The following is a 23,064-nucleotide window of genomic DNA, read 5'->3' as shown; positions in this document are numbered from 1 at the left end:
TTCGCCATCACGATCCACCATTGTTCGACAAATATTCTTACTGGATTTCATTAACATTCCTTCTAGATAGACAGAAATATCTCATATATCTGAAGTTGATGGTCGATTTTTTTTCCTTTTATGACATAAAGACACATTATTATCAGAAAAAGGCGGTCTCCGTATACGGTACGGCGCCTATGTATACGGTTTAAATTCAAAATGGGAGAACCACTGAACCGGTTTTAGAGGGAATTGTGCTATGTGGACCGAGTAATGAAAAGAAGGGTAGATTTTTAAGCGTCGAGATCTAAAATTGCGCGGGTACAGATATAAAAACGTTGAACATTTACATAATATTTAAAGGAACATAAATATGTTAAAAGAAAGTTTTTATTAAAGGAAAATAATATAGTGTTTTCTTACTGATAAAAATGAGCCTGACAAATGAATTCTGATAATTGCAGGGTAATGGTTCATTTACTTCAAAATTTGTTCCAGATGATTTTAAAAGCATGGGCCTAAACCCGTCCGTTCAAGGCAAAATCAGTAAATTCACGACGTCTACTCAGTTCTTGGGTGAGAATAATTTTATACGAATTCAAGCCCAAATCCTTTTCAAAATCCGCCAAGTTGTGGTTTGAAACCGTCCCAATTCTTGAGAAGAAATCATGACATGTTAAAAATGGCATAAACGGCACTTAAAAATCATATCTTAATGTATCAACAAATTTTATTACCGAATAACATAATTTTAATCAAAATATCTACGCATATCTACACATTGTTTTTTTTTATTTTTTTTTTTTTGGTATATATTTTCAAAAATATCCTTGCCGCTTTCACAGGACATTTTTGGAAATATGTATATGCTATCGAAAAAGCCCAAAAAAAATTTGTTTTGAAAGTGTCACACAGGTATAGCCCCTTAATGCTAAATATCTCCACTTAATTTTATTAAAACACATACATATTGAGGGATGTACGGTATAAAATCAACTGGAAGGTAGAAAATCACTGTATTAAGTATATATGTAGGAAGCAGAGGAAGGACTGGCAGGAATAATTTACTTTAATCTCAAAGGAAATCTGATAGAATTCAAAATGGTGTTGCTTAATTTAAAACTGTAATGTAATGAAGTGAATGTTATTAAACAAATTAGTTAAATATGATTCAATAGTCACTGATGTGAAATTCCACCAAAAAGTGAGTGGTGCCACAAACATTGTTTAGTTTTGCTACCGATTTACATATGTACATATGTACATGCAAGTATGCTGTGCTACCCTTATCCAAAAATTTAATATTTCTTATTCGTTGACAAGTTATTGAATATTTCATTTAAGTTATGGCTTGATCAATCAATAAATTATTCTTATAATCTTGATAGTTTTGATATTCATACATAGCGTCATCTGAAATTCAAAATAACGCAACAGCATTTTTCGGAAATTTACAGTGGCATGAATGAAACACGAAATAAAATGGAACATAAGTGAAACAAAGTTTTAATATTGGTTAAAGCTGGTTTATATCTGACCGCAGAACCTGAAAATGTTGAACATACATATGTAATATTATGTATGTAATTTGAAGTAGGGAAGCGTATTCAATTTCGAATTTTTTGATGATACATTATTTTACATTTCAGGTGACGATATGTAGCTCTGAATTTATTTTGATTATTCGACCAAACTGTTATACTCTCTATAATATGTTTAGAGAGTCTAAAAAAGAATAAGTAAAAAATTTGTGTTGAAATTTTGCTTGATCAGAAAAATAAAAAAGCACAACAACTAACGAAACTTACATACATATGACATAAGTATGTGCATAACACATAGAGTAGAACTCACTGAGATGTTTGTTCTGTATAAAATTAAAAATGCGTTTACAATATTTAAAATTAAAGAGCAGTACTTGATCTGAGCATAAAACACTAGAGACCAACCAAAATCAGAACAAAAGCAATAGGTTGTAAATTATTGGCACCACATTATTCATTGAAGAAGCGAAAACAACCGTTTCGAGAATGAGAGCAATGGGTTGTACATTTTTGTCTCCATATCAATCATTCAATAAGCAAAAACAACCGTTAAGACTCTCAATACCAGCATTAGGAATCTGTAGTGAAGAATCAATCGAAGCCAATTCACTTCAATAATTTGGAAAGTACGTATATATTTGTACACGTTTTCGTTATCTTATACCCATGTACATACATACATACATACATATGTATGTATGTATATGAGTCCATGAATCTGCTAAGTAAAAGTATTTGCACTGTGATTCGAGAAGTTACCGACTGCGGGAAGCGCGCTTTACCACGTGTTTCATCCAAAGAATTTTCTTTAGTATTAAGAGGGACATATACGTTGTGTATTTGGGGTTCTCAGTTTTAATCACGACTACAAATTTTAACATCAAAATATTGTGAATATTTTTATGCGCAAAAATTTACGGGAAATAGCTCGAAATTTCAATAAAACACACAATAACGTAAATCTGAAAAACCCAGCGGAACTGAATATTTTCACATTATAAGCAATATTTTGTCTTCTACTTTGATATCAAGTGCCGCTTCGTAGGTTATTTATGAAGATTTCTACAGCAGCTCCAATTATCACGCAATTATGACAATTATGCATGAAGCTTTCCTAGAATTGCGAAGCGCGTTTCCTGATTTGGACGCAGAGGTGCGGAGCATATTGCTTACGCGCTCTCAGGATGGGGCAACTATCTCCGATATAAAGGGTAAGTAATTTAAACTTTTATTTTCACGTTATTTTAATATCCGAACAAGGTATGTATTTTGAGTTTACCAAGGAGAAGGAAGCGTCGGAGACCCAATAAAGTACTTATGCGTATAACTACTTATACTTATGACTGATCAGCTGATAGCTGAGTCGATTTGTTGATGTCTGCTTATTTATCGGACCACTATTATATAAACTGAACGGTCAAAATAATTAAATCCTACACGGACTATCATTTGAAGTTTAACCCCTTAAGACCACCATAGCATATACATAGCTATCATTCAAATTAAGGATAAAAATCAAGTCCTTGCGTGGAAAACGTTTTTATTTGAGAAGATATCTCCACGAAATTTTGCATGGATTGTTGTCCAAGGCAACGGTACATTCTTTGCAGAAATTGTTTAATTCCTGCTGCTATAGTATATTTAATTGCTTCCATAAAAACTGACTGATCAAAATGTAGTTCTTGTGTGAAAACTTTTGTATTTGTCAAGAGTATTATATGTACCTTAAGTTCAACCGAAGTTAACGTTTTGCATTGTTTATTTACATATATCTTTACTTTTAAGATGTAAAATACAGAACTTTGAGACTAACCATTAAAATTATTCAGTAAGCATTATATGGTAAGATATTTCAAAACGCAAAAATTTGTGTTTTTGGATTTGGTAAATCAGTTAGTTGTGTCGAAAAGTTATTGTCGTTTTCTCATACGGTTTAAAAGTTTTATTCTCTTTTAAAAGCTGTACTTATTTATTTATTTTTATAGATGATTATAGGAAAAATACTGGTATAGTGTTCCCAATATTTCAAAACATTACCGAGTTCCTTCTCTCAATACCGTTTGTTACCGCATTTTGTAATGAAAATGGAAAGCTCATTTTTAATGTCCAACCTTCAGCTAGAACAAAGCACATCTATGATTTAGTACAACAGCAAAAACCTCAACATCAACTTCAAACTCAAAAACACCAACAATTTGTTCAATATAACGACCAAAACCGATTCGAACCTTTTGTAAACAATATTTCATCTAAGAAAAACGAACGTGATGAATTTTGGTACCGCAACAATAAACAGACTGATTGCCAAAAAAATAACGAATATATTAATAAGAAAAACATTGATAATAATGAATTCAGCGAATCGGCAAATATTGATGTAGTAAAAACAAAGGTGGGTCTTGAGAATTTAACATCGTTGCAAACTAACGCTCATAAAGGTGTTTTTAATTACACTGAGGAAACGGGAAGGAATAATTATTATCAAGACAACTGTAATCATCTGTAAGTATGATTCATTAATATTTTCCTATATACATAAGTACACATTATATTGTATAAAATATGAAATTGTTCGATATAAGGATGAACACGGTTTATTTAGCCTAAATTGATTAATCCACGATTTGTGGGGAGCAAATGATTGACAGTTTAGATGTCCTAAACAGGGTTCAACTGGATTACACCTGACGACCGCCATTTGTCAAAGTTGTGGGAGGGTCGACGGTGTTGGAAAACCTTGGCACTTTCTCCCCAATATCCCAACTAACTCGCTATCATAAGGTTGAAACATCTCGCTGTTCAATAAAATTGCGATGGGTTCAATTTGTGCATATTGACACATATTGTTATCTATATGTACATATATAAAAATTAAACGCCTTTTTTGTATATCCGCGCATTACGCCAGAACCACAGCACGGAAAGTCGTGAAAATTTGCTCGGGTATATCTTTAGTCCGGGAGAAGGTCCTAACGGCGGCCTTTTTTGGCAAAATCACCCTCGATTTCGCAATTTATGTTTATATTTATAACACAAGGACGGCTGAGCCAATTTAGCTGAAAATTGAAGATGAGCTAGCTTGGAACCTGGGGACGGGCATAGGCTACTTTCTACGAATTTAGGTTAAACAACAATTCATAAATAAAATAAATTATATTTCAGAACATAAGCATGTGTTCAATATTCATGTAAGAATCATTTGAACATTTTTTTCTTAAAAATACAAAATAAAATCACACAGCTATTGGCAGAGTACAGAATTTTTTGTTTACATACACATATGTACATATATGAATTATAGTGTACAACTATCACAGGCTGAATAAGAAAAGGTTAAATCATAATTTGAGATGAGTGCATAATAGCTGACAAATATTTCTGTGTTTTCTTACTTTTTAGCAGTCGATTTTGCAATTATATTCGATGAATTCTCTGCCAACCATGAGCGAGTAAAAAACCAGTGAAACAGTAAAGTGGGTAGATTGCCATTTTTTTTTTTTTGCGGGTGAGGGGGTGGAAAATGCCTTCCGCATCATCCACTTGCAGGTCACTAAAAACTCCCCTTCTAAGGAACCGTCGCCCACCCTGGGACCGCATTTGCATTACTTCAGGGTGGCGTTCCATTTTTCTCATTGAGAGATTTACATCTGCGCACCTGCGTCCAGGTCCCGCTTTTTGCTGCGAAATTCTTGATAGTTTCCCAGTTTGCACTCTCCAACATCACGCTGACTAAATTGTCCGCGTTTATTGGGGCAACCAGGTTTTCTACAGCGGAGCGTTCTTGTCGCCAGCGCACATATTCGAAGAAGGTGCGTTCAACGTCGTCTTCTGTCGCGTCGTTATATAGGCATGACGGCTCTTCGACTTTTCCCATTCTGTGGAGGTACTTTTTGAAGTATCCGTGGCCGCATAAAAGCTGGGTTGTGTAAAAATCGACTTCTCCGAATTTACGGCTTGTCCATAAGTCTACATTTTTTATTAGCCTGGCCGCCCTTCTGCCGCGACTTTCATTCTCCCATATTTGTTGCCATGCTGTTATTGTATCTTTCCTTATTTGCTGTATTGCGCTCTTGTTATGATCGGATGATTTCTTTAGCTCCCACAGCTTTTTCCTTTCATATGCTAGTAGGTCGATTGGAGCATTGCCGCTTATAACTAATATTGCATCGCCGGATACTGTCCGGTAGGCTGATGCAACTCTGAGGGCTGCGGTGTGGTGCACTCTGGCTATTACCTTACGTCGGTTTTCCTTTTCAAGCGCGTCTGCCATGATCTCGGCTCCGTTTAGTAGGACGCTGATTGTCGTCGACATTAGGAGCTTTCCCTTTTCTTGGCTGGGGCCTCCTATGTTGGCCATTAATCGGCTCAGTTGAGAGGTGATCTTCGCTGCCTTTCCTGCGGCGTGCTGGATTTGTACCCAGAAAGTTAATCTGGGGTCCAGTCTTACGCCTAGGTAGTTTACTGCTCTTTGTGTCCTAAGAATGTCCGTAGTTGTGTGCATGCTTATCTCGAGAGGTATGTGCTTGTTTGTTGGCAGTAGCAGCTCTGTTTTTTCGGTAGCTAGCTGGAGGTTGTGGGTATCAAGCCATGCTTGCGTCCGTATCATGACCTGATTCAGCTTTCTTCGCGCTTCTTCTGTATCCCTTGCCGCGATGTCGTCCGCGTAGCCGATTAAATATGATTCGTCTGGCATTTCTAGTTTTAATATAGCGTCGTAGCTAATGTTTCATAAGTCTGGGCCTAGAATAGATCCTTGTGCTGCTCCGCTATCTGTCGTGACCATTATTTGGTTTCGTACAGCAGTTTTCTGTTGCTAAGGTAGCTCCGCACTACAGCCCTGAGGTAGTCGGGTATATTGAAGCTTTTTTCGAGAGCGTCGATCATGTCCACCCATCTAGCACTGTTGAAGGCATTTCGGACATCTAGAGTCGCCAGTAGCACTATTCTTTTACATTTATGCCATCTACGCCGCGCTGCTTCTACGCTTTCAATGATGCATTTTATGGCTCCTATAGTTGAACTGCCGGGTCTAAAGCCATGTTGTCTAGGGGACAGTCCTCCAGCTTCGTTAATAGCCGCTTCGAGTCTGGCTTTTATTAGGCTTTCATATAGCTTTCCCGCTATATCAAGCATGCATAGTGGACGGTATGCTGATGGCGAATTGGGGTCTCCTTTTCCCTTACTGATTAGCACCAGCCGTTGCTTTTTCCATGGTTCAGGGAATATTCCGGTTTCAATGCAGGCATTGTACTTGTTTAGTAGTACTTCCGGGCGCTCTGCTGCGATTATTTTGAGGATTTCTGCTGGGATCCGGGCCTTGTTGGCCTTGAGCTGCAGCTCTTCAAGGGTAAAGTGCGGGATTTGCGCAGATCTTAATGTTTGTTCTGGATCACTAGCCCTGCTTTCGTATGTGGGGAATAGTACGTTCACGATGAGATCCATTTTGACAGCGGTTAAGTCGGGTGGTTTTGATCGAACGCCGAGTTTCTTCATAACTACTTTATATCCGAGTCCCCAGGGGTTTCTGTTTATATCCTCGCGTAGTTCTCCCCATTTTTTCTTTTTGCTGTCGTCGATGGCGTGCTTCAGCTCCTTTTTTGCTGATTTATATTGCTCGGCTTCTTCGGGTGCGGCTCCTCTGCGATTGGATCTCGTGTAGGATCTGCGAAGGCGGAGTCATGTGCGTCTGAGTTGGGCGATATTTTCAGTCCACCAGTAGACTGCTGCCTTATGTTTGCTGTGGGAGGCCTTGGGCATTGATTTTTTACAGGCTCTTGTTATGTTAAGCATTGTGTGCTCGACAATTTTTTTTTGCATTTTTTGGGGAGCTGCTAGATGGATTTTGGTCGTCTATTGCGGAGATAAATTTCGAAGTATTTGGCTTCGAAATGTTCCACTTCCGTGTTGCAGTCTTTTTCCTGTGCTGGTTAGCGTTTGTTCCTGTATCGATAGTGAAGGAAATGTACTGGTGATCGCTGCCAGTGTAGTCCTCCAGGACTTTCCATTTCTTTATTGAGCCTGTCAAGCGTTCTGATGATAGAGTGATGTCTGGTGTAGTTTCCTCGCATCCCGGTCTTCTAAACGTGGTTGCGTTTCCCGTGTTGAGGACTATTAGTCTTAGGCGCGCAGCCATTTCTAGAATGCGCTTTCCTCTTGACTCCGTGTTTGGCATACCCCACTCCACTGCTTTGGAATTTAGGTATCCGGCGATAACTAGTTGGCTTTCTATAGACCTGGCTGTGTCCTCAATGTTGTCGAGCTTTTCTTGGAATTCCTGTATGCTATCGCTTGGCGTCAAGTAGCAGCTGATTACTGTAAAAAGGTCTCATTTGGCCCAGACAAAACCATTACCGTTCCCATATAGCGGCGGTCGAGCTGCTATCTTCCAGCCAGGTACCTCTCTCTTTCTTTTTATATTGTTCGCTTAAGATGATTAACTCGTAGGCGTTCTCCATCACCATTTGCGGATTCTCGGAGGGTCGTCTTGAGTGCCTCGCAGAAGCTGGCTTTTATGGATTGTTCCTTCTCCAGCTCCAGTAGTAAAGCCCCGGCTCTTGTTTTGCGGATCCCTTTGATTTTCACCTCTGCTTCTCTTAGGTTAACCTTGCTACGGATATTCTTGAGGACCTCGGCGTAGCTATTTCCTTCTGCTGGCTTGATGATTACGGCCTCCGATTGTCGTTTGGGCCTGCTTTTTGCTCTCTGATTTGAGGCGATATTCCTCTCTTGCTGCTCTCCCTCTTTTGGGTTTTTGTTTTCCGTTCCTTCTAATGCGTGTATCTTCCTTGCTTTTTTGGGCAAGAATTTCTGCCACTGGCCGTCCTTTTCACTTCTTGGTCGCACTGTTTCTCGAGGCTCCACTGGACTTGTCGCTCGCTACTTCGAGGTTGTTGGCTCTGTGGTCGTGATCCGTCTGCTTAGAAGTCCGCGTCTTTTCTCGTTTTCTGCGATAAGCCACTTTCTGCGGTAACTCTTCATTACGTCGAAGAGTTCGTCCAGCTGTGCCGCTCCGTTCTTGACATCCAAGCTGACGTTCTTTTGCTTTGCCATCGCCGTCTTCATGATTTGCGCAATACTCTTGCATTTTTCCAAAGATTCCGTGATGTACTCCTGTTTCGGCGTGTTTTGAGGGCCTTCTATGGTGGCCACTGGGGTGCTCTTCTCTTCTATTTATTTTGCTCGTGGTTCTTGTGTGGCAGGATTTTCCTTTGAGGCAATCTTTTCTCGACTTTTTTCGACTTGTTTGGGAGTGTTGGTCAGGGTAGGGGATCTGAGCATCCTACTGCTTCTGCGGAACACGGTCCGGTATTCCTCGTCCTGAGCCTCTTTGTTTGGGTAGATTGCCATAGGCCACGTGAAGATTCTACCCATTTTTCCCCTCACACGTACGTATACATGTGATCATACATCTCTGTTGCGATCATTCAGCAGTGTCACATAAAAATTTATATCTGTCCTGCTCTAATATCCCCAATCGACGGCTGATGCAGGGTTGCATTTTCTGATTCCTACTTTAAAAACTTCTTAAAATTTCAAACAAAACTTTAATACATGTTTACATAAATTTTATTATAATTAAATAAATTAAAGCTAACGTTGTTATTTACACAATATATTTAATTAAAAAATAATAATTATCGTCTGAAAAAAGATTATAAAAGGCAAATACCTGAAATAAAATAAAGGTTATTAAAACCTAAAAATAAATAATAATTACATTGAATTTGTAATATCTAAAAGAAAAATATAGATTAATTGTACAAAATGATAATAATATCTGAAAGAAAAGATAAATATTATTTCGTAATTTAAAATAAAAAACAAACATGTGTTTTCACATATTATATTGGATTGTGCAGGCCGCCTTAAACTCATAAAATACATACTTATGTACATACATATGAAAACTATTGTAATTATTTTTGCGTATTACGTATATATTGGACTACGCATACCAATTTCAAACAACATACACTTTTTTCACATACTTACTTAACAGTTGATATTTGCTGCTTCTGATGATATTGCTGCTGCTGCTATTTCCAAATCATTCTGATTTCCAATGCTATAAAAATAAATGAAGTAATTATTTGCAATATATTGTTAAAAAATCACATAAAATTCATTCACTTACCTTCTTGTTAACGAGCACGAATGACATGCGTCTTTCAACCGTTCTTTTATTACCCTTTTTGGGATTTTCTTTTAGCGCTATTGACAATGATGTTTTCTCATTCGCACTCATTCAAATAAATCATGAAATGAAATAAACTTTCTTCATCGCATTTAAGCATACAAAAAATAACCCGAAAATGTGCGTTGGTGTTAGTACATAGAGAAAAAATGTGTAGTTGTATTGAAATATTTGAGAAAAGTGGTTAGCCGTGGCTGGCAGGGTGAGTGTTTTTTTTTTCATGTTGCAATTAACTAAATAGTCCAATTTTTTTTATAAATAAATACGTTCATGACGAATACTAAATGTTTTTTATGTTTATTGTTGGGTGTACAATAGTTAAATCAATGGTTAAAAAGACACGTAAAAAAAGAAAAGTTCCTGTACAATGTCCGCGATTGCGGCCCCAATTTTGGTCTAAAGCAAAAATTTCAAAAAGATTATTAAGCTATAGAAAAGTCGCTATCGCGCTATGGAAGCTTTTTCTGTTTTTTTTTTTATTTGACGAAATGGCGGCGGTATCGAATCGGTGTCGGCGAAAAGTATCAAATTTTGACCTTTTTTCGAGTTTTTCGTAAACAAATATAGTAACATTTCAAAAAAAATAAAAGGTTGCACAGCGCAATAGCGAATTACGTTAAACATTTTCTATCTAAATTGGAACTAAATATCTTACTATTCCTTCGCTATATTCCCCACTCTGTTCCCTTTCTACAAGAAACGCTGTAGCGATCGTAATAATTTGATTTTCAATTTCAAATGTGAAAGAATGTTTATTATAGTGTAGAGTATCGGATAATGCAACAAAAAAATTTATTTCTCGAAAATTTCACACTGACACCGTCCCTTAAGTGATTTGCGAAGTCAACAAAATATGTATATTACCAATTTAACTATTCCATTATACTACTATCGCGATAAATGATATCCTTGACAACAAGGAGCGAACGGAGCCGCTTGTTTAAACTAGTTATACGAGTATAATGTTACGAATTTACTGCTTGCTAGTTTACTTTGTTAGGTTCGTATCTCTGGATTGACAAATAAAATCAACACTGTTTAATTTAATTCAACAACTCTTTATTTCACAACTCGTCTACACTATAGCAGTTTACTCTTAGCACTGATTGATTACGTTGGCGCTGCCACGGCTTATATAGCCACGCACTTCTCGCTGATGCCGACGTGTCCTTCTAGAATATTGCGTCTGGAAATTACCAGAACATAATGCTATACGGCGCCAGACTCAGCAATTGTTTAACTAGACAAGCAGACAGTGCGGCGCCAGATGTCTATTGTTTCGACAAGCAGACAGCCGTGGCGCCAGATGTCTACAACAAGACAAATGCTATTCCATATACCTACAGCTATTGTTCATAATCAGGGATGCATATAGTAATACAAATACAACTTAATACTACTTTTGTAACAATAATAAATGGAGGGCACTATAAGTTGTAAGTTATCGCGAAAGGATTTCTCAAGGTAAGACAAATCGTTACTTTCTTGCGCGTTATTGAAAACGTCCTTTTTCAATCATCGGCAGGAAAAGTTATTAAAATTATGTAAATAATCGCATACTCAGTTTAATTACCTGTTTAGTGTTACACTTTAAATAAAAAATTATTTTTACTGTACCGAATTTAATTAATCAGATCAACGAATTTTTTGCTAGTTTCAACAGATTATGCAATCAACCGAAAATGGCATCACAGAATCTTGGACACAACTTCAATAACATTCATTATTCAAATCAGAATAATCGAATAACGAAACAACAATCTACATATTCACAAGCAAAAACAATAAGTCAAACATCTCAATTCAGATCAATCCAACAGCAGAACTATTTGAATACGAATAAACTGGAGAAGCAGCCTAATCCATACAAAGAATCTATGGCTAAATACATACCTCCAAGTACGAGTCGACCCATCTCACCATCGTGTACCAAGAGTAGTCGATATAATGATTCGATCTATACGACAGATTCCGACTATGAGGCACACCTCTTGGACTTCCCCTTGCTGGGCGATGATTTTTTTTTGTTTTTGGCGCGAATGGAATTAAGATGCAAATTCAAAAAATGTAAGTTTAACAAAAATTATGGCCTAACTATACGTCTGAATTGTTATACTATTATACGTAATAGTCGGTCGGACTCCGATACTATGCGTTCATTAATATTATCTGTATGTACTTTTATAAGCTTTTTATAGTCTTTAACAAACGAAATCAACCCACTTTATTATTTGAAGTTATGTATAACTTTTTTGCTCTCTTCTGTTACAAAATAACTTATTATAATTATTTTTCAAATACATGTGAACGTTGTTGATATAAAGTCATCTAAAAGATTGGATATGAATTGAAGATTTTTTTTTATTATACGCTTTGATACAGGTAAATGTAAGATATATACCTCATTTCGCTAAGATAACCGAATTATTGACCAAGATATCTACAGTAGAACTCCAATTATCCGAATTAATGGGGACCGGGACCCATTCGGATAGTCGGATTTTTTTTTAAATTGCCATTGGAGAGAATAAGAGCTACGTTTTGATATTGCACTATTTTTTTTATTGAATTAAATGAAAGAAACATGTTTTCACATGTTTTAAATATAAATAAAATGTACTTATGTCCAAGTTTAGAAATAAAAATCTCTGTTTTGCGGTCTTCAACCGTTTTCGGGCAGCCAGGTCACGCATTCGCTTGACGGTGAGCCGTTGCAAGTGGTCACACTCGGGCTGACGCTCCATCCACTTCAAAGCAGTCTCGAGGCCGGCAAATGCTTCACTAGCTGATGGTCCAGCGTCTACTTCAACATCAGCAGAAAGTTCTTCTTCCACTTCCACTTCAACATCTTCTCTCACACTTACAACAATTTCATCGTCATTGAGAATTTGAAAACCAGGGTCAGACGCGTCACAAGCCATCCACTCTCCTACATCTTCAGCACTTACTTCTGTACAACCAGGAATTTTTACAATCAATTTTCTTATTTCCTCTAGTGACAACGCATCTTCATCATCATCATCCTCTCCATATTCTTGTTTCTCATTTTCTTCAGATTCTTTTTTTTTTTGTTCTTCTCAGACGGTAGGCCTTTCAGTTTATTCCACGCACGTCTTAGCGTCACTGGCGTAAACAAACTCCAAGCTTCCGCTACCATGTAACAGCAGTCCTTTAAATTTATTTTGCTATGATTTGCCAAAACCAATTCTTCATCTTCAGCATTCAGAATAATAGCGCACTTAGACTTTTTTGGGACAATTTTTTGTGATTCGGATAATCGGCGATTCGGATAGCCGGAGTTCGGATAATTGGAGTTCTACTGTATTATGAAAGATAGAAAAAAAGAGGAGGAGGAAATCTTTTGAACGGTGACGTTATATAACAAATAGCAATCGTGACGTTTAAGCTCCTCACATATTCTGATACAATATTTTCAATTCAGCGTATTAATATGTATATTCATATCACCTCAGTCAATTCACTCACAAAAATATGATTTGAACGAAGTTCCGTAAGTTCAACCATATTTCTGAATGTAACAAGTAAGGAAGGACTAAGTGCAGATGTTACCGATACCCTTTCCTTTATAAGATATTATAGGTTATAGACTAAATTAGTTCTATAACTATATTTTATATATATTTATATTTTATATATATTAATATACATATGTATGTATGTAAGTATTAACTTGATGTGAAAAACGTCAATCAGAGTATCGAAATCTATTATACATATTAGGATATGAGGTTTGGACCAAGGTTTAAACCAAATCCATTCATATTAAACGCTAAACTACATAAGTTTTAAGAAAACTTATTCATTTAATTTCACTAAAACAACACATTTTTTGACTATTCTAAACGGTTTGAAGATAGGTGGGAAATCGGAAAACAGAAAAGATCTGGGCTGATTGCGCAAACTTTTGACATTACTCAGGCATACTTGAACTGATATTTTCAAACAATTTTATAAATTTAACTGACCAACATATTCGGCATAAGATTTTTTAGAATAACGAAGATCATTAAATATAATTTATATGAGATTGGGTAATTCGTGGACCAAAACCACAAATTTCGGCATTACACCACTGTGATCAAATTGAAAGGTGAATTTTTAATTTATAATTTTTTAAATTATATTTTTGTCTTACATAATAATGGTTATATTTTGATTTTTATTTTTCTCTTACAAAATAAGAATTATTTTACAACTTTCACTAACGTACCCAGCCCGCCTCGCCGGGCTAGATTTTGCTTTTTTTACAATAAAATTACAGCATTGAATATTTAATTTATCACTTAATTATATTAAATTATTCAATTACCTTCATATATCACAAATAAGGAATAATTTTAATGACCTGATGTTCATGAAATTTTAAGATGAACAATTCAGACTAATATCTCAACATCATCAAGTAGTTCGACAGTAAACATAGAATATTTGGTATTTCCAGATGTTCTCAAGCCAATAGTGTTTGAAATTACGCCAGCAACTCTTTTTTAAATATTAGAAAAAATGAACATATATTTATTATTTAAAATTATTGACATGACATTTCCAGGGTAATAATACTCTATTTAATTACTTTTTAATGATTATTCAATTGAACCTCATATCTACATATATACTTATATTGAAAAAGAAATGTTTGGAAGTTGAAGTGCGCTTAGAAATATAATTAAGAAGTGGCTCAGGTGGCTTCATCAATGGTGACAAAACAAGTTTACCGTTCGAACAGCACATTCCAGGGGATTCTTTAGCGAATTTTAAAGCATCTCAATATGTACAAACTTTGTTCATTGCACCGATCACTACGTCCTTGTAATTTCAATAATCACCATCCTTATTGTACTTGAACGCCGCAAAATTGAAATTTTTTTTTCGGATTTGAGCACTTTTTCAATTGCTCTTTTTTCCTTAACATTCTTTGATTTAGAGGTTTTTTTTTACCAATACTTGCTTTTTTGGGTGCCATTTTTTATTTATCATAATGATTCTGTGAAGAAATATGATTGGGGAACAAAAATTCATACAATTTTCCGTTCTAACAATCAATTTAAAACTCATCAGTAAACGGATACAACTTTCCTGGAATTCCTAAAAATCTTTAATTATTTACTTTAATATACTTTAGTGTACTTCAATATACTCCATTGAACTTAAATATGTTTCATATTGACATATGTACATATACATACTTATATCCACAACGCATTTGCCAAATTTAGGTTATAAAACGATAGAATATCATCATAATAAATAAAAACTGTATTTGACAGTTCAAAAAAAGTGCTCCGATCGTCACCAAACTAGGATTACTCGTCAGGTCAATCTAAGGATTTCCTGAAAATTTCATTGAAATTGGTCCAGCCGTATCGAAATCCACCCGGAACATACAGACATACTTTATTTTTTATATACATATGTATATAGAAGATAGATAGATTATTGCTCACTAATAATAGTTATGCGGTGGGTTTTAATCAACCCTTACGCAATAACAGTTGAAAGATAAGTTTTTTCTTTTTTTCGTAGAACCTTTATCTCGAAAACTCGTAACGTCGACTCATCAGATGTTGTCATAGTCTATGCCTTTGCACCACATGGCAGGACGGGAATAATGAGTGACTTATAGAATTTGGCCTTTGTTCGTCGAGAGAGGACTTTATTTCTCGATTGCCTACTTAGTCCGAAGTAGCACCTGTTGGCAAGAGATATTCTGCGTTGGATTTCGAGACTGACGTTGTTGTTGGTGTTGATGCTGGTTCCAAACTAGTCGAAATTATCTACAACTTCAAAGTTACGACTGCCAACATTGACGTGGGTGCCTAGTGGCGAATGCGACGTCACTTAGTTTGATGACAGGAGATATTTCGTCTTGCCCTTGTTCACTAACAGACCCATTTTCTTCGCTGCCTTATACATTCCGCAGAAAGCAAAACTAACGGCGCGGTTGTTAAGGCCAATGGTATCAATATCATCAGCATACGCCAGCAGCTGTACAGAAGTAGGTTGAAGAAGTCACAAGAGAGTCGCCTTGTCTGAAACCTCGTTTGGTATCAAACGGGTCGTAGAGGTCATTCCCGATTCTGACGGTTTTGAGGGGATACCAAATTCAGACATCGCAGCATAAAGGCAGCTCCTTCTCGTGCTGTCAAAAGCAGCTTTAAAATCGACGAAGAGGTGGTGAGTGTTGATACTTTTTTCACGGGGCTTTTCTAAGATTTTTCGTATGGTGAATATCTGGTCAGTTGCTGATTTTCCAGGTCTAAAGCCGCACTGATAAGGTGCAGTGGGTTTGTTAACGGTGGGTTTTAATCTTTCACACAATACGCTCAATAGAACCTTGAGAATTGTGGGATCTCCCTTTTTGTGGATTGGGCAGAGCACACTTAAATTCCAACCGTTGGGCATGTTTTCGTCCGAACCATATTTTACAAAGAAGCATGCTCCTTATCAGTTCGCCGTGTTCCGCCGTGTTTGAATAGCTCGATTGGCAATCCATTGGCCCCCGCCGCTTTGTTATTCTTCTGACGGGTAATTGCTATTCAAACTTCTTCATGGTCGGGCAATGGAACTTCTGATTTTTCGTCATCGATTGGGGAATCGGGTTCGCACCGGGCTCAAGCAGCTCACGACTTCCGGTCTTTGACCAAGTATCCTCTCGGTAGCCTAAGAAAGTCTGTTTGAAGGCGAGCTGAAGTGAGAAGGCAAAGCATCCCGTACACAGTGTTGTTCGCTGGGCTTTGGACCCGCCAGGTAAAAAACACCCCAATGAACAGTGTATCAAGATTATAAATGTAAAAAAGAAACATAGCACTAAGTTTGTATACATCGGAAAACTCTAGTAATTTGCAAGGGTCAAAGGAGAGGACATATTTTAAGGTGTTAGATGTAGTCCGATACATAAAAAAGCGACAATTTTAATATTTTTTCGCCAGCATATTATTTTATCCTACGAGTATACAAGTAGAAACATAATTCCATTAAATAACGTTTCAACTAGATAGAATTTGAAAAAGTTAATAATTCTAAAAGTAATGGCTGTTTATGTTGATCTAGATCCAACCAAAGCTCCTTGAGGTAACCGACACTAATCCTTGGAGATTCATCTAAAACCAAGTGGTAAAAAATAGGTTTATTGACAGATCATCTAGTGCCTAATCGAATCTTTCTTAATTAACAAAATGGCGGCCTTAGGAAAATTGTAAAAATCCAGATTTTTTGTTAAAAAAACAGTTAATTGTAAACATTGAAATCTTTTAAGAAGTTTTCAAGCTACAGTGATTACCAGTTCAAAATACATTGTTTTGAAAAAACGTATTTGAAATTTTACACGAAAAAAATTAATACGAGTATGTTGGCGAAATTGTAGTTAAAAGATGATGCAAATAAACTTAATATTAAATTTTCGACGAAACCGTGATTGAACTATAATCATATTTTCTATATTATTAGTTTATTTTATAGTTCTATTAAATGGGATGTAGGCCAAAATGTTACAATTAAGCGAAAAAACATCAAGATAAGGAAAAAATTTAAAAGGTCATAAAAAAAAACTGACACATACGAACGCCAAACCCTTTGAGGGTTTTACTATACTGACTTAGTACCATCACCCTGACTTGGAATTTCTCACCCCCCCCAGATTAGCTGTTGTACTGTGTTAATTTTGAACTTAACTTAGTTTTTGGCGATGAGGCACGAGGTTATGATGAAATCAATCGTTGTCGTAGATCGCCTCAAAATTAATTTCGTAAAGGTCGTCCAAAATCAGTTATTGATTCTGTGGACACGATTCCGATTACTTTGGCGGTCGAGTAAAAAAAACGAATATGCAAAAATAATGTTGCTAACACTTATATTTTTTTAAATATTCCCGATTAAAAATTCAAAAATTTTTATTAATAACACATAGTATTTCACAATGTTTCACTCAATTTTTTCACCATTTTCACTTTGTTTATTTAAATATACACTGTAACATTGAAATAAGTAAACATTTCACTTTTATTTACTTATATTTTAGCTAAATTTTTAATTTAAAAATCACTTAGCGCACTCATCGTTGAAAAGGTTAGATTGTTTACAATTATGAAAAAAATGAGCGTTGCTGCATCTTAATCACCAAATATGTAGGATTTTCAACGATTTTTCTTTGTTTGTATTTTCGCTTGATTCTTCTTTCTATATTAACTACAAGTATAATAAAAAATACTTTCCAACATTTTTCAAGCTATGTATAATTGAGTTGTTAACACTTTCTCCATATACGCATATAGTAAATGTATAATATGTGATTTATATTTAATAAACACAAATAAGTAAAACTCTATGATAATATATTATAAATATATTATAAATTATAAAATTTATTTTAAATCGGTGTGACTGAAGTACTTTCGCGTAGTACTCCTTTTGGATGGAGACCTTCGGCCGCGCTTTAAAAAAATAACCCTGGTCGAGCCAATACCTGGGGTAACCTACGTATTTTACGTAATAAAAAAATCCATGTGCATGGAAAGATTGTTTATTCTCATTTTAATTTAAAAAACATTATTTATAGACATACTTGTTTTTATTAGAACTAAGATTGCTAAATAAAGAAAGACGAGTTATATCGGAATAGAGAAATTCAGCGAATTGCTCATATGGCAGCGCTCCAATTCCTCATAATAGTTAGCACATAAATGATGCTCACTACGAATGTAAAAAGTGATTTTTAAAATATAGATTTCTTGTTTATAAAATCTGCAAAAAGTGTAAGTTGTGAATTTGTTTAAATGTTTACAGTTTAACTAAATGAATTTGAAGTGAAAAATGCGGTAAATTCGGAATTGTACCATTTTGTTCACAAACTAACATTGCCACATCGTCACCTGTAACCTATCTTGAGAGGCAATTGTAGGTATTAGTGGGACCAGCATATATTCAATATTGCATGGACATTTCACTGAAAAGAACTTTTTTGACTTTGGATCTTACACAATTTCTCGATCGTTCAAAAAAAGGCTCGTGCACTTCTAAGCAAATAATTGCGGGCTTTTTTGAAACAATTGGATATATCGCAACCATTAAACTATAAGAAAGCAGAACCTGAAATTCTGAGTGATAACAATAATTTGCTTGCAAGTTGTCTTTCAAGAAATCAGAAAAACCAACCACACATTTTTGTGTACTCAAAACATCAATTTGATGAGTCATCCACCGTGTAGTCCTGCCTTGGGACCGAATCACTTCTTTTTATTCCGAAGAAAGAAGTTCCGTTCGATACCTTCAGAATGCATGTTTGGAGATACCTCAGAGTGTCAGAAATTGGTTCGAACGGTAATTAAAATTTGTTTTTATTCTCTAATTCCGAAATATAAAAGCCAACTTGCCAAATCAAAAAAATGTTCCAGAACAGTTGTCTAAGTTATTATCGAACATCGAACATCTTTAAAGAAAGTATGTGTACTTTATTTTTTATTAATTTACGAACGTTTATAATTGAAAATTTACCAAAATTGATCCTCAAAGAAATCATTGCTTTTTAAACACTCTATTTTTGAAGCAATACACATATTTTTTTCACTTTTTCTCGTAAAATATTTTCATAAGAATTTACATAGTCTATTGATGGTTTATAATGATTAAAATAATATTTATATGTAGTATGTGTTAATATTAATCAATTATACCAAAAATAACTATCTTAAATTCCAATGAACGTCATTGTTTTTCATTTCTTTACATTTCATTTTACGATTTCTGCCAAATAGTATGTAGTTTGAACAGCGCTTCTAAAAATTTTAAACTGAGGTTTGATACAAGAATGATAGAATACATGATTACGCCAATTGTTTACCGTTACTTTTTTAGGTACAGGCTGTGATAATTGTTAGAAAAAAATATTGCAATATTCCGCCACGTTGTGATGAAACATTTTTGAGTTGAGAAAAAGAAGCAAAGAAAAGAATATAAATTGCCAATAAAAGGGTAAATACTCCTGTTAATTAGTGAAATAAAATTAATTTATTTGTTTTAAGTGAAAAATTTATAATGAACTAAATAGAATAACGTTGCATCTATTTATTTCGGCACGACTGACATTATACATAAATATATTATGTATTTTGTTTTAGGTTTTCTGACTTTTATAATGTATAATGAAAATAAGAATTTCAAAATAAAGGAATGCAAATCTCACAATAACATTAGTAGTTTCGTGAACTGTGTGCAAAATTATGTAATCGCCTTTTTTATTTTGGATTTTGGCAACCTCAGTTTTCACAACTCACAACTTTATCGTAAAATTTATCATTTGTTTACGTACTCATAATGTTTTGACATGTGAGCAATTTTTGTGTTGTTTACAGTTACTTCAAATATTTTTTTGGCGCAATTATTTTTTACAACTTCGGTAGGTAGGTAATTTCAGCAACACCGATGAACTTAATTAAATTTTTGATGACAACATGACAGGTAATGAATCGTGAATTTATACATATAAGACCGAAAGTTAGCAACAGTCGACTGTATACTTGTATATCTTTAAAAATGAGTCGAATCCAACAAAAGCTGTTCGCTCACGAAGCACGTCCAAAAAAAAGTTGCCTACTTTTGTGAAAAAACTAGACTTGTCGCAACCATACCACAAGAACAACGCAGAACAAACGCATGTAAAATTGTATAGATCTTAATGGAGTATTTTCAAATTTTGAGAAACATTAAAGCGTTTTTCGATTATTAATATTTGTTTGCGTTCTCTAATCCTGAAATATAAAAAATATCCAAAATTTAATCAAAATCAATTTAGAGTATAATAGTTTTGTTGGCATAAAACTTATCGATATATGTATGTAGATATACTTTGGCACGTGGCTTTCTTCTGACAGTTCTATGCAAAAAATACGACTACAACCACGCCTACTTCCCATAAAATATATATTAGTCAATGTGTTTTATACTGCATATATCGGCCAATATGTGAGCCATCTCAATGAAAATGAGAGAGTGTGTTTCATTCATAAGAGTATATTTTTGTGCCTATAAAATTGGGCGGAAACTTGACTTAGCCCATATATGTAACTAACATCAGTATGTGAAAGTATGTGAGGTACCTTAATGAAACCCAGGGAACATTTTATTAGTATGTGGCATTTTAATACTATAGATACAATCATGTTGATACTACCCCCAACACTCATATACATATGCATGTACTTCGTATAATGATTTTCGTTTTTCCCGCAAACCTTATGAAGAATAAGTCGGTCAGTGTGTGAGTTGTATATCACGTATAAAGTTATGTGGTTTAGCGCTGAATACAAACCAATTCTTTAGTGTGAACCCAGATCCCTAATATAAAGAATTTCGATACTCTGGTTAATGTTTTCCACATTCACTCAATATATTAAATTTAGCCTCTTCGGTCGAGTTAATATCTCATATACTTATATGAACGAATTTCTTTGCTTTGATTCTTACAAGTTGCAAGAGCATAAAATGTTCGGTGGCACTCGAACTTAGCCCTTTCTTACATTTTTTTAATTTATATTATATTATTTTTAGATGACAAAATACTGCAAAGTGGGCTTTGCGTATCCGGACAAACTATTTGCGGTGCAATTAAAAGAGTTCGACAATTAGAAGATCAGTGTAAGAGTATTATCGTTAACATTGGATCTGTGGATATAATGAAAGGTCGGCCTTTGGTGCAAATAGAACATGATTTTCGCGAGCTCATCAACTTAATGTTCAAAAAGGGATTTACACCAATTCTAACGACGCTGGCTCCCCTTGCCAATTTTGCACACGATGAAATTACTAAAACTAAATTGGAGCGCTTCAACAATTTCATAAAAAAGGAAGGTGAATTTTTATTGGTTATGGACATATGGGCATGCTTAGTAAATGAAAGAGGCCACATCCTATTCGACTGTTTTCAGAAGTGAGTAACTACCAATGCAAACAAAAAATTAGCGTTTCTAATATACATATATACAATATTGTTTCTTCAGCGAACCAAGAATAGTAACTGGTACCTCAGAGCCATACGTGTTTTGGAACAAAATTGGTCGACAACGAGTTTTGCAATTAATTGAATCTCAATTGGAGTATTAATATTTTATGTCTAGTTTGAAATTGAAAATTTTTGAGTTATCTATAAATTTTTACCATGATTTGTGTATTGCATTATTAACTGTTTTAAAGTGTATTACTGTTTATATAGAAACTTTATTGATTATTAATATTATAGGTGCGTCAATTTTTGTTAGATATAACCTAAATTTATTTCTTTCAAAGTAATTATTTTATAGCAATACATATTTGTTCATTTGTATTGCATACATATATCAAACGTTGTAAAGCCAACAAAACCTGTATTCGTTTTTTTTGTTTTTGGAAACAAATACAGTTTTTTGACGCGCTTTAAAAATTTTATTCAGATATATATTAGTGCACAATATATATTGGTGAATAAGGTTTTTGAAGAATGATATTCCAACAACAAACCGTTATTGTGCTGAAAATGTAACAATTTAGCTTCTACAAAATCAATACCGGTGTTGATTTGTCGACAATTGTAGAAGCTGAAACATTTTCCACATAATGACATTTGTAAGTATTTTATTCAAGTTTAAATATTGTATGATTTGAATGTGATTGATTAATTGATAAGGAAAATATGAACGAGCTACAACATTTTTTAAACTTTAAGGTAATAATAATAAGCCAAACAACTGAACTCCAATCTCTTTACACAACTGCTTGTCTGAAAATGTAAATTTGTCGTTATATTATTGCACTTTAAGCGCAATAAAAATATGTAAGCTGATTAGTAAATAGTAATAAAATAAGTATATTTCTAAGTAAATGTATTTGTTCAATGTACGATGTACTTTAGAGCTAAGTGTGTTACAATAACAGAAACTCAATTAAAAGAAAAAACTGTAATAAAAATAATACTAAGACAGTAATTATAATGTTGTTATTACAAGGAGAGCGAAATGTTTTAAAACCGTCTTCTTCACTGGGTTAGACACCGCTTATGCCGTTTCTTCTTTTCGCAACGTGGCGCCAATTGGAAATTCCAAGCGAAGCCAGACTTTTCTCCACCTGGTCTTTCAAACGGTATGTTTCTCTTTCTCTTTCTCTGCTTCTCCCGGCGAGTATTGCGTCGAATCCTTTTAGAGCTGGAGTGTTTTCGTTAATACGTACGACATGACTTAGCCAGCGTCGCCGCTGTCTTCAACATCGACTCAGACCACTATATTCTTTCAGTCGAGATACGCACCCGCCTCTGTGCAGCAAAAAACGCACGTCCACAAACACAAGGAAGGTTCAACGTCG

At 34.9% G+C, this 23,064-nt stretch overlaps 1 protein-coding gene across 2 annotated transcripts; it reads left to right on the top strand.

The window, feature by feature from the left end:
- The first annotated feature begins 1,035 nt into the window (after nt 1-1,035).
- LOC105232054 (maternal effect protein oskar) lies at nt 1,036-22,691 on the top strand. 2 transcript variants are annotated; one of them, XM_049448799.1, is made up of 6 exons: nt 1,036-1,186; nt 2,559-2,737; nt 3,512-4,028; nt 11,375-11,787; nt 21,283-21,661; nt 21,732-22,691. In XM_049448799.1, exons 2-6 carry the CDS (start codon nt 2,617-2,619, stop codon nt 21,832-21,834), a joined length of 1,533 nt encoding a protein of 510 aa, XP_049304756.1. In that variant the 5' UTR covers nt 1,036-1,186; nt 2,559-2,616; the 3' UTR covers nt 21,835-22,691. The 2 variants fall into 2 exon arrangements, with proteins under 2 accessions (XP_049304756.1, XP_011211954.1); XM_011213652.4 differs by lacking the exon at nt 1,036-1,186 and adding an exon at nt 1,783-2,152.
- Nucleotides 22,692-23,064: the final 373 nt, after the last annotated feature.

Source organism: Bactrocera dorsalis, chromosome 2 (genome assembly GCF_023373825.1).
Source record: "Bactrocera dorsalis isolate Fly_Bdor chromosome 2, ASM2337382v1, whole genome shotgun sequence".
In the NCBI taxonomy this organism is placed as follows: Eukaryota; Metazoa; Arthropoda; class Insecta; order Diptera; family Tephritidae; genus Bactrocera; species Bactrocera dorsalis.
Note: the sequence above shows the minus strand (reverse complement) of the source record. Positions and strands in the feature narration are given on the sequence as shown.

What these genes read in the sequence shown, in the direction of transcription:
- LOC105232054 (XM_049448799.1), top strand. Translation starts at nt 2,617, where the DNA reads ATGACAATTATGCATGAAGCTTTCCTAGAATTGCGAAGCGCGTTTCCT. An exon ending in CAAGACAACTGTAATCATCT is followed by an intron (nt 4,029 to 11,374) that starts GTAAGTATGATT and finishes ATTTTTTGCTAG; the next exon opens with TTTCAACAGATTATGCAATC. An exon ending in AAGATGCAAATTCAAAAAAT is followed by an intron (nt 11,788 to 21,282) that starts GTAAGTTTAACA and finishes TATTATTTTTAG; the next exon opens with ATGACAAAATACTGCAAAGT.